Source organism: Oreochromis aureus, linkage group 6 (genome assembly GCF_013358895.1).
Source record: "Oreochromis aureus strain Israel breed Guangdong linkage group 6, ZZ_aureus, whole genome shotgun sequence".
Classification (NCBI taxonomy): domain Eukaryota; kingdom Metazoa; phylum Chordata; class Actinopteri; order Cichliformes; family Cichlidae; genus Oreochromis; species Oreochromis aureus.
In genome coordinates, this window is record NC_052947.1 from 28,747,819 (window position 1) to 28,764,805 (window position 16,987).

Below are 16,987 nucleotides of genomic sequence, written 5' to 3' on the forward strand. Positions count from 1 at the left end.
TCTATATATGACAAGCATCCTTTTTGTCATAGTTGTTAGTTTTATTCCCTGCAAGCACACAGATATGGGACTCAAATTCAAGTAAAGTGTGTCTACGGGTCATTCTGCAATTGGAGCACAATTTAGGCATCGTTTTTTAAAATTGGTCTTTTATTTTATAATTCTCTGTTATGTTTTTAAGAAAAACAAGTTTTTTTAAAAACTTCAAAAACATAGATTTGTCCATCTCAGGTATCAAAAGTACACTTTTATATGACATTTAAGTTGCTGTGTGCTTGGTACAGCTTGGTACATCTCACACCAATACTCTGGAATATGAAACAGCATATTTTATAGCATATAATATAAATTCTTAAGACTTAATTTATATGCATTTTTGAAATCTACTTTCCCTAACTTTTCATTTAATTTCAGTATTTATCTTTCCTCAAATACACTGTCCACATATATAAACCCTTGTGAGCTCATTTTATAATAATAATGATAATATTTTATATACTTTTAATATGTTTAGAACGTTTATTTTATATATATATAGTAACAGGGTTTCAACTTAGTGCTAGTTTTGGTGTTTTCTCAGAATAAAGGTGCCAGTTGAGTAACATAATGGACTCCAACAGTCATGAATAATTGTAGTTATATATATATATATATTTTTTTTTAAAAGGAAGGAAACACTGAAATTAATTTCTCTTCTTTTTGTAATACAGGTAACAGTGTTGCATTGGTTAGAGTGACACAGTCTAGTCAAAAAAGATTGGAAAAATACAAAATATGCCAAAGAGAACAGACCTCTGGACTATCTATAGTGTAATCACAGGACTCGTTCATATTACTTCTTTTTTGTCGCCTTCTAACTACTTTATCTTTCCCTTTTCCCGGCTAAATAGGCTTCACTGACATAGTTGAACAAATAATCTGGGATACAACCACTGTTCTTTAAAGTATGCTGATGTTTTTAAAAGTTGTTTTAACACACGTGCCAACAAAATGAAAAGAAAAAATTTGTTTATAACATTTTAATTGTTGTATTTGATATGCAATTTGGTTTTAAAGAAGTTGGGATAAGAGAAAAATGCCATTTTCTTTTGGGGGAGGGGCTTCTCAAGAGTTCTTCCATATTTTAAATAATAATTTTGGAACCACTTTATCAACAACTAGGTTTACATTTTGTCTTGTTTCATGAGTGGGACAGACAATGTTCTACAACTGTAGATTATCTTATATCTCTGAATATATAAAATCTGAAATGTAGCATTACGTTTAAAAAAAAACTGAATCAAATTATGTTTATTAAACTAAAAAAAATTTGTATAAAACTAAAAAGCATTTTGAGTTTATGTCTTCTAGCTTTTATATATGGAACAACTAAAAGGAATGACAGAAGTTAACTTTGCTTAACCTAAAGGGTTTTTCCTTCATCCATCCAGTCAAGCCTTTTAAAACTCTCGGGAATGTACAATGATATGAGCTGATTTCATGACACAGATGAGGTGTTTCTAGTAAATCCAATCAAGTCCTCAAGGTGACCAAAATTAAAAAATTAATCTATATGTTTCATAGAGCGCATTAAAAAAAAAAAAAGACCACACACACAATAAGTTGCATGTGTAAGATTAACCTGTGATGCATTTAAATTATATCCACAATAACATTTGAATCTTTATGTTGACTTGCCACATTACATTGTGGACATAAAAAAAAGAGGGAAAATGTAACTGAGCTTGTTAAAATTGTATTTTCCGCACTCATGAGCCAAGAAATGAGGGCACATACACATAGTAAAAAAAGCACAGAGGTAATTGCTATGATTAAAAGCAGTTTTCCATTCAAATAAGAAGTTCCAGTATTCTGCTATTGGGCATGCTAGCTCATTGTTATGGTTACCCCTGACATTTTATTATCCCGAGACACATTTAATGTCATTAGTTCTACCTGTGCTTTTGTGCTATTACCACTCAAAACGCCTACCACGGTGTATATTGGTGCACAACTGGATGCCAACAATTTGTTAATTGTCAATATATCTGCTGGTGGAAAAAAAAACTTTTTAATGTGGTGTATGAATGTCTCAAACATTTCATTTTGGGCCCCGTGGAGAATAAAATCAAAGTGAAGAGGGGGAGCTGCAATCTGGATAACCCATTCTAATTAACGCATCGGCACATATAATTCATGGAGTTTGTGCGCCGTACGCCCTTGGTGTTTTTCACATTAATCCTTTTATCACCTACTATACACTCATGTTTTCAGGGTTTGTCATAATAGAATCAATGTAAGTCAGGTTACAATAACACCTACATATATAACTGTTAACCAAATGTCAGAAGTTTATTGTTTACATTGCTAGATGTACATTGAAAACCAGGTTTTTATAAGGAAACAGAGACTAAACTACTGTATATATTACATCAAATGGCAATGTGTAACACTTTGAATATCCAGTCCAGAGTGAGATGCAAAGGATAGGTGTTTGCATGTTTATGTGTTGGAGACTTTCTTTGCTAATTCTATCACATCGGAATTAGATTGCTTTCACAGGCTGCCATTATACTGTGTATTCAAAAACATTTCCACAGAAGGGAAAACAAAACATGGATCAAAACATAAAATAAAGCACTTTGTTCTTGTTTCACTGCAGGTTATGAATCATTTCCTCCTTGGCAATGAGATGTGTGGTCTTGTTGACCAGAGACATAAGTGAGTTGAGTTTGTGTGACCAGTCGTTGAGCAGGTCATTGGGGTCTTTGGGCCTCTGAAAGTTGATGATGCCAGCCAGCCGGTCAACCTTGGCGTAGATGGTCTTGTTTACAACTAGGCTGGAGAGGAACTCCTCCGATTCCTGATGAAGTATTTAATGAGAGACAGAGCTGGTTAGGGTCTCTTATTTGTTTCTTCCATAAACCCAAATTATCAAATGTAGTTTTCAGTCTTATCTGAACACAAGTTTCTCAAGCAAAAAAACCAAACAAAAAAAGACACCACCTACAAATGTTCATTCACTTTCATTTCGTATACAGTTCACTTTTGGCAGTGCCGAGTTACACTCAAAAACTACATTTAAATTAGTTATTTCACTAATAAAAACACAGATTGACAGAGCACATGATCTGGCATAAAAATGAGATTCAGATTACAAGAAATTACTTTTTTTTTTTTACTTACATCAACAGAGAGGTCAAGGAGGTTAGCCATCCTTTTCATTGTGATTCTCGTGTAATATTTGGCCATTATTCGGATGTTCTGGGGACAGCAGAAAACATTATCATCACATACCTCTCTCTCTCTCTCTATATATATATATATATATATATATCTATATATCTATATATATATATCTATATCTATATCTCTATATATATCTATATCTATATCTCTATATATATCTATATCTATATCTCTATATATATCTATATCTATATCTCTATCTCTATATATATCTATCTATATCTCTATATATATCTATATCTGCATATGTCTGAAGTTAGAACAAAAGAAAGTCGCATAAACACATGAAAATCATGTCACTGTTACCAGTGCACGTACAATGTACCTAAATATAAGAGCCACCCTGTTTATCCACTGAATCTGCATAAAGTTTCAGAGTCATCTTTATCCCAGATGCCTCCAGTGTATTTCTATTGTATGTCCAATTGTGTTCCATTTATTCCTATTGCATATTAATGATCATGTTCATTCAGTGGGCTAAATTCAGTCATTGTGCAAATATACTGTTTATAAGGCTGGGGAAACCTGCAGTTAGCTGAGACTGAAGAAGTCACCTGGATGAGTGACAAAACGTTTCTCCCACTGAAAACGCTACGTCCAGATGAAGGGAATCAACCTTTTGGGTTTAGTCCTATAAGATTGTATCCATTTAAATTGAACTCAGTCTCTTGATCATTATAAGAAAAAAAAAAGGTTGGGGATGGTCCTGGCAACTACTTTACTTTAGTAAAAAACAAGGGGAAAAATGTCACCCACCGACTAGTTTAAAACTAAGAAAGCAATCAGAAAACTGTCAAAACTGAAACGAGTCTAACAAAGTGTCATAGTTGTGTGTTCAAACTCCAGGTGAGGAGCCCCTGCTCTCGACAATAGGACTTACATGCTCCACCACTCTATTCTTCAGGTCCTTCCATCTTTTCTCCCCTTCCTCTGTATAAGAGAAGACATCTGTTGCAGGGCTGTTGGGTGAACCCTCTCTCAGCTCTTTCCCATAATCCTCCACCAAGGAAGCCCAGCGCATTAACTCCATGGTAGTGAACTGTTTCAGAAGGTCCCTGGGACAAGAAGAATATTTATTAACAAACCTCCCCCCCAAAAAACTTGTATCTACGCCTTGCTACAGAGAGGACACCCAGTGTCAACATATGTGAACATTGCTGCGGTTAGCTCTCCCGAGTAGCTTAGCTTAGAAGGAAGTACTGCCTTGAACTGTTTTGTTGATTTATTTGGATTGTTTGATTACGTAATTATGTAGGAAAACAACGGCAAAAGATAAAAAAAATGAAGCAAAACACAGTATAATACTGCTCCACCTTTTTTGACTCAGTTTACTTATCTGAAAAGAGGTGGGAAGAAGGGCACACTTATTTCATCACATCCTTCCTTCATAAGTCATCAGATACTATTTACCCAGCTTAATTATTGTTTTAGACCTCAACAACAACATTATAAATACTTCTAATAACAGAGAATATAAACAAAATGAAATACACAAAATAATAATCATATCATCTTATTTTTACAACTCCATATCTGCACATCAAAGCCAAGTAACTCCAGTTTTGGAATGTTAATTACAAAATCCAAATAAGCACGAAGTAACAACCAGAGACACATTCACTGAAATTCAACCTCGGCCCCTTCTTTATATCTTGAGGACCTTATCCATACCACATCTCACTTTTTGACCTGCTTTATGTTTGGACATTGATTCAACCTTTAACTGTTTAACTCCACACACTGAAACTAGAAGTTTTCCTGGTAGTATACACCTTCAGTGTTGAAGTTGCAAAAGCCCCTTAAATTATAACTTCTTTCTCTCAGAAAAAAAGCTTTGAATATTTCCTGATAGTTCATTATTTTTTGCTCTGAAAAAAAAAAAAAAAAAAAAAAAAAAAAAAAAGAGCCGTCCAGAATTTCACAAGATCTACAAATTTTAATAATTTAACCTGTAAAAATAGTCAATTTATAAAGTCATTATAACCTGCATTGTAAATTAAATTATAACTGCCTTTACAAAAAAAAAAAAAAAAAAATAATGACAGTGAATGTGATGTACTTTACTTTTGTAGTTATTGCCCCAGACCTCTGCACAATAGCTAAAATAAGGTGAAGCCAGCAAACCATCACCTGAGCAGAAAATATTACCATCATCAGCAAACAGCACCATTTTTAAATACAGTTTTCACCATTTTCTTAAGATAAAAAGCATTTATCAACTTTGCTAAAATAGCAAATACCCACTGTGCGTGGGACTGTTCACAAAGATTCATATAGTAATTGAGAAAAGGTAGCAAGCCACATTATACTGTAGCATATATTGCATTTTCTTTGTAATTTCCTATTATCTAGCCACGTCACATCCATAGCTTACTTTTTAGAGTACAACAGCACCAAAAGCAAAGAAGCAAAAATTATTTCTCACTTGTATTTCGGGATTTCTTCCAGTTTCTTGTCTCCACTGATTCTGTGCACAAGGTCTGACTGCTCGTTGTCATAGGGTGAAAGAATCACATAGAGCACCACACTCTTCAGGGCCTGAAAGACATAAGTAGTTGCAGCATTGAACAAGCAAAGTAAAGCTAAGATGTAGACATACAGATTTGATGGTGCTTAAATCTATGACATTGTTTCTGTTATTCCAAAAGATGTTCACATGGTTTGCAGGTGCTTCTTGTACTGTTTAAAAAAAAAAAAAAAAAAAAAGGACCTAATTAACTGTTTTTAATTAACGTCTCCCTCCAATACTTAAGGACACATTTAGTCAGGTTAATCAAATACACTTGATTAACTGATCTCCCTCTTTCATTTCTAAGTTTTATGTGTAAAAAAAAAAAAAAAAAAAAAAAAAAGTAGTATCTGGTCCTTATCAGGTCTTAAACTTAGGTAAATACAACCTCAACTGAACACCACCACAGGAAATATTACACCATCTCATTATTTATTCAACAAGTTAAAATGCAGAAGCAGTGAGTGAAAAATTAAGTACATTCCTATTGTTTGCATAGGAATTAAGAGTTAAGTAGCAGCCAGGTACTTAACTCTTAATGTAATCAAATACACTTGATTAACTGATCATCAGCACGCATGATCACCTCTATAATGGTGGATGGTTTGCTGGACAATGATCCCAAGGACACCAGCAAATCTATAACAGATTGATTCTTTTCTTTTTCAGCCAAAGTGTTGCAATGGCCCAAGTCAAAGTCCAGTCCAGATTAAAATGCTGCAGGGTAACCTTAAGAGAGCTGTGCATAAACAAATGCCCACAAAGCTTAGTGATCTGAAGCAGTTTTGGGAGCTGAGATTCCTCCACAACACTGTGAGGGTCTGAGTTATACAATAACTATTACTTCAAGTTATTCCTGTCAAAAGTAGCTCTGCTACCCATTGAATCGTAGGGCGTACTGGGGTGCGTGTACAGGGGTTTGTGCCCTCTCCCCCGGAGACAGACAGACAGACAGACACACACACACACACACACACACACGCTTTTGTCAAATAATTACATGATGCAATATGTGTTGTTGCTCATCTGAGGTTGTATTTATCTTACTTTAAGACCTGCAAATATTAAAATACAGCATAGTCTCTAGCATAATTAAGTCAAATTTGAAAAACTAGTAATAACAAAAGACAACTAATAAATGACCACAAAAAAAACAAAACAGTATTATTTTCTACAGGAAAACCCTGTCATTATTTTTACACACACATACATACATATACACACACATACACACACCTGTTGCCACTTGCTGCTGTCCTCCAAGATGCAAGGGGTATCATAAATGGCCCTGTAGTGTTTGCAGATGGACAGGTAGGAGCCCTCATGCTGGTCCACCTGAATCATCAGGTTGTAGTACTTCAACTTCAGCTCCTGAGTTGTTCATGAGACAAAAGTTTGATTAGGTCAGCCCTTGAAGCTAAAACTTACCAAAACTGATACAACAGGGTATACAGAGGCCACCCATGAAAATACATTCAAATATATTTCACTGCCATTTTTAATTAATTCGTGCCCAGTTCTGGTCTGTTTCATACCTCTGTGCCCTCCTCTTGAAAGAACTTGGTGTTTATCTTCTTGCTGATGATCTGGGTCCGAATGTAATCCTTGACAGCAATGCAAAGCCTCATCTGTTCTAATATAAATTCCACCTTCTCCTTTTTCTCCATAGAGCCATATGTCTCCACCTGATCAGAATATATGTGAGTAATGAAAGAGAATATTTATTTAATGTTAATCTATGTATATCTAAACCATATTTATACACATTATTAAATATCTCCCATACATCCAACATGAACAAGAAAACAACAACTACTGTACAGACTTCGTCATCTTGGAGGTATCAAATTGAAACCATCTGTTCCTTACCTGCAATTCTTGAAGAATGGCAGCTGCCTCTTTGACCTCTCCATTTTGCTCCTTGATATTAGCTAGGGTCTTTGTTAGCCTGGCACGCTCGATCTCCACATAGATCTGTGATGTGGACACATTTAGAGTATTAGTTAAGCAAATAGTTACTATGACCTGCCTTTAACAGACATGACCACATTCGCAAAATAGTTACTGTGTAAACCAGTACACATCAATTTGTGACTGGAAGTTGAGGCATTACACATGTAAAAACAGAAAGAATTTTTCATTCTGTTTTTCAGCGAATTGAATTTTTCAAGATTTTCGTTGATTACAAATAAATGCACCTTTCAGATATTAAGTTACTGTGATCGTATTCAACCTGCAATGCTTAAGCTACCCCAATCTCTCATTATTTAGCTTTAACTTCTTTGATAGCTTTCCAAATCTATACAAATTTTATCTCCATTAGATCCCATATATTCCAGACCTTCCCAGCAGTCACAGTGCGAAGTGTGTCGATTAGCCTCAGCTTGATGGTGAGATCAGTCACAGCATCCACATACTTGTAGCATTCTTGGACCATTTTGGCAACAGCCTAATAGCGGAAAAACAAACAAATAAACAAAAACAACAAACAGATTCAGGTTGTATTAACTTTCAAAGAATGGTTGTTGGTTATTAAGTTAAGCTTATTAAAAGAGCTCTGAATTTAGGGGCTTGTCTTGAATACATTTTTGTCTGAGTGGTATTTTCCAAAAAAAAGTGTATTTAGCATTTTACCACTCAGGGGAAATCATTTCAAAACAGCTCCTGATCTTACACTACAGATAACATTGCAGCATGTTTCATTAAAACAGTTACAAGAGCAATAATTATGATTGTAATACAATTTGAAAAAGGGCTTTAGATGCACGATAAAATGTATCTGTATTCAGACTGTAGATTCAAAACTATGTTGTAGGAAAGAACTGATATAAAATAGGAATCAAGACAAAAGAGGTATGTAACCTGTTTGAGCTGACTCCTCCGTTTGGTGAGTAGCATGATGTTTTCATTCAGTGCATCCCAGTCCTTGGCTTCATAACACATCTGAACCACAGCGACAAGGATTCTGGAGGTTGATACCATGTCCGATGCCTGCACAAAGGTTAAAGGCAGATTAAAAAACAAACAAATAAACCAAAAACAACAATAAAAAAATACATGTTAACCAATATACATTGCAATCATGAAAATTTCTTATTTCATCAACACATCTTTCAATTTTACTGTTTTACAAAAAAGACTTTGCAAAGAGAATTATGTGACACTGTTCTCTGGTTAACCGCGTCCATTCATTTACACTCCTGTGATCAGCTGCACCTATTAAAGACTGGGTCTGAATCTCACATCTACAAATAGTTTGAGAATGGAAAAACAACTTTACCTTAAGAATGTGTTTTAATCTCAATTTATATTATCTATGTTATTGTCACTTCGGACCCAAGTTCTTAGATGTATTTCTGCAGCTAAATGGTGAAGAACACAAATTGCAACAGTGTACATCGACTTACTGTTCTGGTTTGCTTCTCCAATGATAACAAGCTCTCGATGGCTTCTTGCAACTTGCCCTCCTGCGACAGAAGAATGCACAAACACGGTGTCAGATATATTTATTGCTGTAAGCTGACAACAGGTAAGTCCTGCTTTTGTACCAGCAAAATGTTTAAGTCACTTTTCCAGGTTAGCAAACTAGCTAAAGGTTTAGCTAACGCTAAGACTACTAGCATGCTAGCGAGTATAATAACAAATAAATATCTGCGTGTGTGTAAACAGAGTACATTGGAAGTTTTTGAAAGTTAAAAAAATCCTTAAAATACAAAGTAAAGTATATTTAGAGTATATCTGGTCATAAGAACTATCCAGACAGAGCCAGTAACGCTAGATGTTAGCCTGAATGCTAACACTGATCTCGCTGCACCATGACTCAGCCGGCGCTGGCCTCTTTTACAACCCGCTTACTTTAGCCATTTTTTCACATTCCGGGAGACGCTGGTCTACAGTTGAACTGTAGTCGATCTCCATCTTGACAATCTTCCCATCGGATCTTTCAGATCGCTCCTCAGACATCTTTGCGGTGTACAAATGAAGATAGCGCACGGAGCTTTCTTTTCCTGCAGACCACTGTTTTACTTGTCAAACGAACGATGCTGCGAAAGCGACCAATCAAAGTCGAGAACTAAACTTCTGTCCGAGGCGCCTGAAGGACCGGCTATGGACCCCCGGTATTTGTCAGGCAGACCTGATAAAATCCTGATTTTCCCTGATCGCTGGTCAGTAAATTTATAGTTAAATAATTTAAAGATTCTGACGTTGAGTGGAATCAAATCGCTTTACTATCTTTGACTAAAATTCAGAGGGATGCATACGAATCTTTTTATCTTAGTTATAGAGACAGAATACAATAAAAAAATGAATTAAAGTTTCTCTAATAATAGATTTTAGGGACTCGTGGACAGGTGACCAGTCTGTCCCAGTGTTAATAATATATAGAGAGCCAGACATTAACACCTATGGTCAAATTAGAGTCGACAATTAGCTTAAACCCATGCATGAAGGAGGAGAGCAGAGTACCCAGAAAGAACATGCAAACTCTACACAGAAAGACACCGGATTAGATTTAGATCAACGACCTTCTTGCTGTGCGGAATAATAATATTATTATTAATAATACAATTTAAATTCAAAGACTTTTACTCAGGCGGTCATTTTAATCTGTCTAAGCTGTTCTTTTGACATTAAAAAAGACGATATAACCATGCATCACCAGCAGGATGTGCTGAGTCACCATTTTAAAGCAAACCGCAAAATAACTTCTTGAGTGAGTTCGAGTTTATTACATTAATGATGAACCCAAGTGTGCTTTTATAGGGACACAAGTGTTTGTATGGTGTAGTTGGGTGTAGGCGACCTGTGGCTGCACTCTAATTACTTCTTCCGGGCACTCCATTAAAACCTTATTGTTACCGTTTAAATATTTGGCTTCATGTGATTGCATAGTTTCTTATGATGAGCCGCTTGCTTCTGCTTTAACTGAAGAACCTACTCACATATTGGCATACATACTGGTGATACTTATCAGTCTTTATTTCATAGATATTTGCAACAAGCCTGCTCATATATGTTTGACATGCTCCGTATATTTGTTATGTGGCCGACTGAAAGAGACTGCCATATCAGTCCGCCGCTGGCATCATGTGAAAAAAAATTATAGTGGATATAAACTGCCTGGTATGGCTTTCCCTCCATAATAAAAAACACAAAACAAAACACTCCTTTGGTAGTAAGGCTATGCTGTTTACATTGCTGTTCATATTTTACTTTCCTTTTAATTTGCTCTTAGACACGAGGGTTTTGGTGGAATCACCACTGACCACATACATATAGCTTAGAGGAAATAAGAAGCCATACTTTAAAGAATAATAGTGGAAATCATGTCGGTGGTGAAGACTGAAATGGAACAGACACATTATTTTACCATTCACAGAATTAACGTGCCTCACGTGCTTGGCAATCATCAATCAAATGGTCAGGGTGAGTAAAGAACTTAGTGAATGGACAGGATTTGATTGAATAAACACATCGTGTAATTACAGCAGTCCACCAGGAGGTGTCCTTTTAATGTGTGCGTTGATGTGTGCTTTGAAAGGCTCCCAGTAAATAGAGCCAATGTGGGTCAGTGATTTTCTTCCTCGTGGCAGAGAAAGCCCCTAAGCCCTGAACTAGAATCAGTTTGATCCCAGGGCAGGCCCAGCATAGACCTCAGAGGCCTGGTAAACTGAACATGACTCGGCTCTGTTGAGAGAAAGATCAAACAGGAGCAAGAACTCTGATTGAGAAGGCATAAAAATAATCTTAGCATACTTTTCAGACTTCAAAACCATCAGGAAGAGCTCAGCATGAGATGGAGCTTCAGATGGCCTCACCATTATTGTGATCATCAGTACAGTCAGCAACAAAAATATCATAAATGTCATTATTTTAGCCAGACATTTGACAACTTTTCCTGAAGTGACCCAAACTACAGAAAAATTAATGTATTTTAACATTTCATACTGTTGTACAGGTGCTAAAGAGTTTTGTGGATCAGTGTTCATCTTTATCTACTGAGAAGGATTTTAGATCCAGCAGTGTGGGACAAATCAAGGAAAATTGTATTTTTAAGGAATCTTGAAACTATGAAACTCGAGACGGTATGCCTGTGTGTAATTTTTATAGGACAGTGATTAGAGAGTTCAGTGGGTACCTTGACACTGTAATGAGAACTGTATTCCCACCATACTTGCCCAGGATCCCACAGAGACAGGCATCTGCTGGTCTTTAAAGGATCATGGGAGATTCTCTAAACACTGTATCAGTAAAACAGCATAAGTGATCGTGTGTGGTGCACATGAAGAACAGAGCCCATACAGAGGCCAGAGGGTCCATTGACAAAGGTACTGAAAGGCTCTGAAATGGGGTGGCATGCTCCAGAGTACTTCAAGTGGGTGTCCTGTGGTTACTCTGGCTTCCTACTAAAGACCAAAGACATACATGTAAGGCTAATTTGTGATTCTAAACTGGCTGTGGATGTGAGGTTGTTGAACTGTATAGTTAAAGTGTAACTTGCAGTTGGAAGCTTTTTAAGCGGTCAGTAAAACTACTCTGTTGTTGTGAACCTGCAGGCACAAATACCCACAATATAAGAAAACCTGTAAAAGTAAGCAAATTCAAAACACCCTGAACTGAGATTAAAACAGAGCTCAAAAGAGGGTTTTAGAGGGGTCATAAGATTATAAAAGCACCTGTGCTGCCATTTCAGTGTTTGGGAAATGTCCAAATCCCACACATGCAAGTTTTCCTGTCACTGCTTTGAATGCACAGACTAGTTTGCAATGAGTAAAATTTGTGCTCTAACTGTTAATTCTTATTATTATCTAATTATAAATAGACATTATGATGATTTTTTTCTAACACAGAAGTGAGGACAACTTTTAATAATTGCAGTGGTTATACACTTCTAGAATTTTCTTGCTATTTTCACTTCCAATGAAACATAATTAAAACCTTATGGCTTTTGTGCTATCTATACATTCTAAACAGATCTGTAGTTCAAAATGTAAGTGGTGGTGGTGATTTTCTGCTAAAAAGTTCAAAGAAGGTTAGCTGTTTTTCCAAGCTCACATTTTTATTTATTTATTTCTGTGTTAATAATGCAGCGCTGTAGTTCAGATGACATCAGGCGCTAATCTCTTTTCTAATCAACACAGACGTTATTGAAATTTTTGGGCCGTCTTTAGGTCATGGCAAGTAGTTACGCGAAAGACGATCACTGTTCGACAGCCGGGGGGGTTTAAGATAAACACAGACTGTCAGAAATTAAATACAGACTTTAGATTTTAAGAAGCTCTTCCTTGTTTTATGTGTCACTGACTAATGAATTAAACCTTTGTGTGACTGTGCTTCATGCAATGAATGAGTTTTGTGATATCTTAGGACATGTCTTAAGACATGTCTTAAGACATATGGTTTTGAGGCATTTAAAAGAATGTCATATTTACCCAGGACATGGCTATAAAACAGTTACACAGTTGTATCTTAGGCTTCTTTTTAATGAAGGCATGAAGCACATTTTTGGTATTCCCCTTTGAAATCCATAAAAAAAAAACCAATACCTCCCATGCATCTCTGGAGTGGTAACAGTATTCGAATACAGCAATGATTAAATTCAATGTAGTGTACTGTAGTACTGTGGAATACTATAGCAGCCGTGAATGTGTTTCTGTGCTTTGGGTTTAATAATCCTTCACCTTACTGGGCTGTTTTAAAGCCAAATGTGAACACAGTTACATTGAATCACGGTGTATTTTATAAGACATTCTTTTCAGTGCAAGCTCAGGTAAATTTAGCACTTAAATTAATATTTGGAGCTTCCCGAGGTTCACAAAGAAGCGCCACATGCTTTATTGCTGTGCCAGCGGGGTTAATTTTCTCGAGTGCTGTATTATGCAAGTTCTTTCTTTGAAAATGTGACTCAGTTCATTCATAAGGCCCAAGTAAAATGGTGCTACTTAATGTTAGACCATTAACTAGAACGCAAGAAGGAAAACTGTAAACATTTCCCTCAAAAAAAGTGTTTTGAATCAATTTTAAATGTCTTGAATCTTCATTCAGTTAAGTTCATTAAGAAAGATAACTTGAGCTGATGAGGAGCTGATATAGGCTCAAGCTTTGTGTTAAAGTTATCTTTTGTTATTCCCAATACATGGTGTAAAAACCTACATTGCTGTGAGGAAACTCACATTACATGATGCTTGTTTTCATATAGCTCTTCTGTAGCAACTGTGCCACCAGATATTTTGAGTTAATGTTAACTGAGCACTTATTAATGTATCCCTGTAAGCAATGCCTTTAAGAGCATTAAATGTTTTAGCTATTAGGTGTGTGATCTGTACTTTAACATTAATGATGCCACAGTCATGCACAAACTGGTCACATTTGCGATTTTTTTATGTACTTACCATGCTTTTATTAATTTAAACATTTTTTTAAAATAATGTCACACATTAATTAGAGCATTAAGAAGATATTTGGGATAGTTTAAATTTAAGTGCTGATTCAGGGGATTTGCTACACTGGCATGAATATGTTTCTTGGGAAAGATACTGATAATCAGCAATTTTAGTGCTGAAATATGAACACGGGGTTTGCTGAGTAGATTTGGAAATGCATTAATGAATCCAGCAGTACGACATCTATTTGAATTTATTCTCTGTGTTAAAGTATGACAGATTCTAGCAGGTGTAGCTGACACTAATGGACAGCAGCATTACTGTCACTGACAAAATTTCTTGTTTTCAAAAGGAACTCACAAACTACAGAAATCCAATTACAAATACAGAGTGTTATACAAGTACCAGAAGGTACTTACTGAACTCTACTGGAGTCAGAAATATCATACCAATATTCTGAAAGTCCTGCAAGGTTTTTCCCTTCAACACTTAGTTAGGATGAGACAAAGATTTGTGCTTGTGTTAAAAGAGGACACTGGCTGTCAATGTTAAAATAATAAATGAGGGTTATGGAACAGTATAATAATAGTTCCTGGATCCTTTAGGCCAAATGTTTGGTCAAGTGAGCTAACAATCCCGACTTCCTCTCGTCAGATATGTTGTGAAACCTGTGTGTGTGTGTTTTTAATGGGTGAATTGTGCAAACTGTACAGGTCGTTTACATCCCACTGAAAGGCCAACATTAGCAGTTTATGAGGCATGTGTTTGCTGTCTTGGCTCTCACATATGCATCAAAACCCGTGTATTTAGCTTCTCCTTAATTCTTCTCCAGCTATCTGAAGCCATCTGGACTAAGAACGCAGTCCACAGCATAACCCCTAACTCATTTTGCTGTAGTGTCTGATCCTCTCAAAATGTTCCCATCATACGCACCCTGCTGTAACTATCTAAAACTCTTTATAGCTCACTCTCAGTGGTCTGTGCATATGTGGTAAACGCGTCTGTGATCGAGAAGCAAAAGGGGTGATAGCACTATGTAGACGTGTGAGAGGAGGTTGGGGGGAGTGCAGCAGTGAGCTGATGTTTCCTGTGCTGTGGTTGAGCAGACCGATGTTTCCAGCAAGCCGCTTCGTATTTCAACCGGCCAAGCAGAGGAAGGAAGGGGGGCCTAGACTGCTGTTAAGTGCTTACATTTTCCGATTCCCCTGCGAGCTGTTTTTACAAGTATGTGTGAGTGTTTGTGTCCGGGGGGCGGAGGGGGTTGCAGAGGGCCTCATTCTCATCTGACTGAAGGACTCGTTTAAACCGCAACTCTGCACAATAAGTTCAAAATGCGAATTTCCTACAAGCTGAAGGCTGCTTAACAAACGCTGCTCACATTTTACCCGTCAGCAATTTAGCTTTTTACTTCTTGTGGTATCCCCGACAGAAAGCTGTGCAGCCAGCATGCAAAAGGCAAAGCCACATCCGGTGAATTAGACATTTCAAAATAATAGCTTAAGGAAACGCACCTTAAAACTTTAGAACACTTTTATTTATCAGAAATATTAACCTACTAAATCTTGAATAATCACTTTTTTCCTTTTCTTTAAAAAAAAATACATTAAAGATCTTTTGTTTTTAGTGCAAATAAATTTGCTTTTGCATCTTTGTACTTAGTCATTTACAAATTAACTGAAAGGCGAGTTCGACCAGTGTTTGATACCCACAGATATAATTAGTTTTGGCAGTTTGATGATAATCAGAAATATTAAACAACTTGCATAATATAAACAAATTCAGACTAAAAATTAAAGGCATTATTGTATTCTGACAGAAATATGGAGAAGGTCAGAAGCAGTTGCACTATGTCTTTCTGGATCTAGAGAAAAAACACATGATAGGGTGCAAGGAGAGGAACTGTGGTAGTGAATGAGGAAACCAGGAGTGGCAGAGAAAGATGTAAGGGTTGGTGCAGCATACATATGATGACGGTGAGACAGTGGTGAGTGTACGGTAGGAGTGACAGTGGGAGTGGGATTACATCAGGCATTGGCTCTGCGCCACTTTGTTTGTGATGGTGATGAACAGGTTGACAGATGAGCTCATAGAGGAGTCTCCCTGGACTGTGATGTTGGCAGAAAACACTAATCTGGAGTGAGAGAACCTGGAGAGGTGAAGGTATTCACTGGAGAGAAGAGAAATCAAAGTCAGAAGAAGTGAGACAGAATACATGTGTGTGATTGAGAGGAAGACGGGTGAAACAGTGAAGATGCAAGGAGCAGAGGTAGTGAAGGTAGATGCTAGTGATAGGGTGAGATGGAGGCAGATGGTCTACTGTGGTGACCCATAAAAGGAGAAGCCTGAAGAAGAAGAAGCCTCACACGTGGCAACATATTCATGTAACACCATACTGATGCAAATTCTTAAAAAAAGTGGTCTTCTTAATAAAATATCCTCCTCTGTGAAACCAACATCCACTCCCCACTACTTTCATCTTCTTTGCGGACTTCTTTTCCCCCCTCCTGCCTGACATTCCCATGTTTAACATCCGTGATCCAATATATCCACTATCCCTCTGCTGCACATGTCCAAACCATCTCAGCCTTTCCTAATGTTGTTCTCAAACTCACTTCCAATTAAAACTAAAAAAAAGTAACCTGTGCCTTTTGACCCTTTGGAATATGGCGTTCCACTTTCTGGTAATACAAAATAGAAGTATATATAGTTAAGTGAAAAAAATGTCGCCAAACAACAACAATAATGCGTATATGTAGAAAACGGGATCAATTCAAATTGCAGTCGCACACTTCTGCTCTTATTTTAATGGTTCATATGCTCACTTCCGGTTGTGGCCAGCGTCATTTGCTTCGAATTGACGCGTCAT

At 36.7% G+C, this 16,987-nt stretch overlaps 1 protein-coding gene across 1 annotated transcript; it reads right to left on the reverse strand.

Annotated features, from left to right (window-relative positions):
- Positions 1 to 2,306: 2,306 nt before the first annotated feature.
- psmd12 (proteasome 26S subunit, non-ATPase 12) lies at positions 2,307 to 9,818 on the reverse strand. The gene is made up of 11 exons (XM_031729009.2): positions 9,593 to 9,818; positions 9,145 to 9,204; positions 8,600 to 8,728; positions 8,079 to 8,186; positions 7,607 to 7,711; positions 7,273 to 7,422; positions 6,974 to 7,108; positions 5,654 to 5,766; positions 4,109 to 4,283; positions 3,166 to 3,243; positions 2,307 to 2,842 (listed from the first exon to the last, which is right to left on the reverse strand). Exons 1-11 carry the CDS (start codon positions 9,698 to 9,700, stop codon positions 2,633 to 2,635), a joined length of 1,371 nt encoding a protein of 456 aa, XP_031584869.1. The 5' UTR covers positions 9,701 to 9,818; the 3' UTR covers positions 2,307 to 2,632.
- Positions 9,819 to 16,987: the final 7,169 nt, after the last annotated feature.

Excerpts from the sequence above, each read along its gene's own strand:
- psmd12 (XM_031729009.2), bottom strand. The coding sequence starts at position 9,700 with ATGTCTGAGGAGCGATCTGAAAGATCCGATGGGAAGATTGTCAAGATG. Across the intron at positions 8,729-9,144 it reads TGGAGAAGCAAACCAGAACA|GCATCGGACATGGTATCAAC; the intron begins GTAAGTCGATGT and ends ACCTTTGTGCAG. Across the intron at positions 7,712-8,078 it reads GCACTGTGACTGCTGGGAAG|ATCTATGTGGAGATCGAGCG; the intron begins GTCTGGAATATA and ends TCCACATCACAG.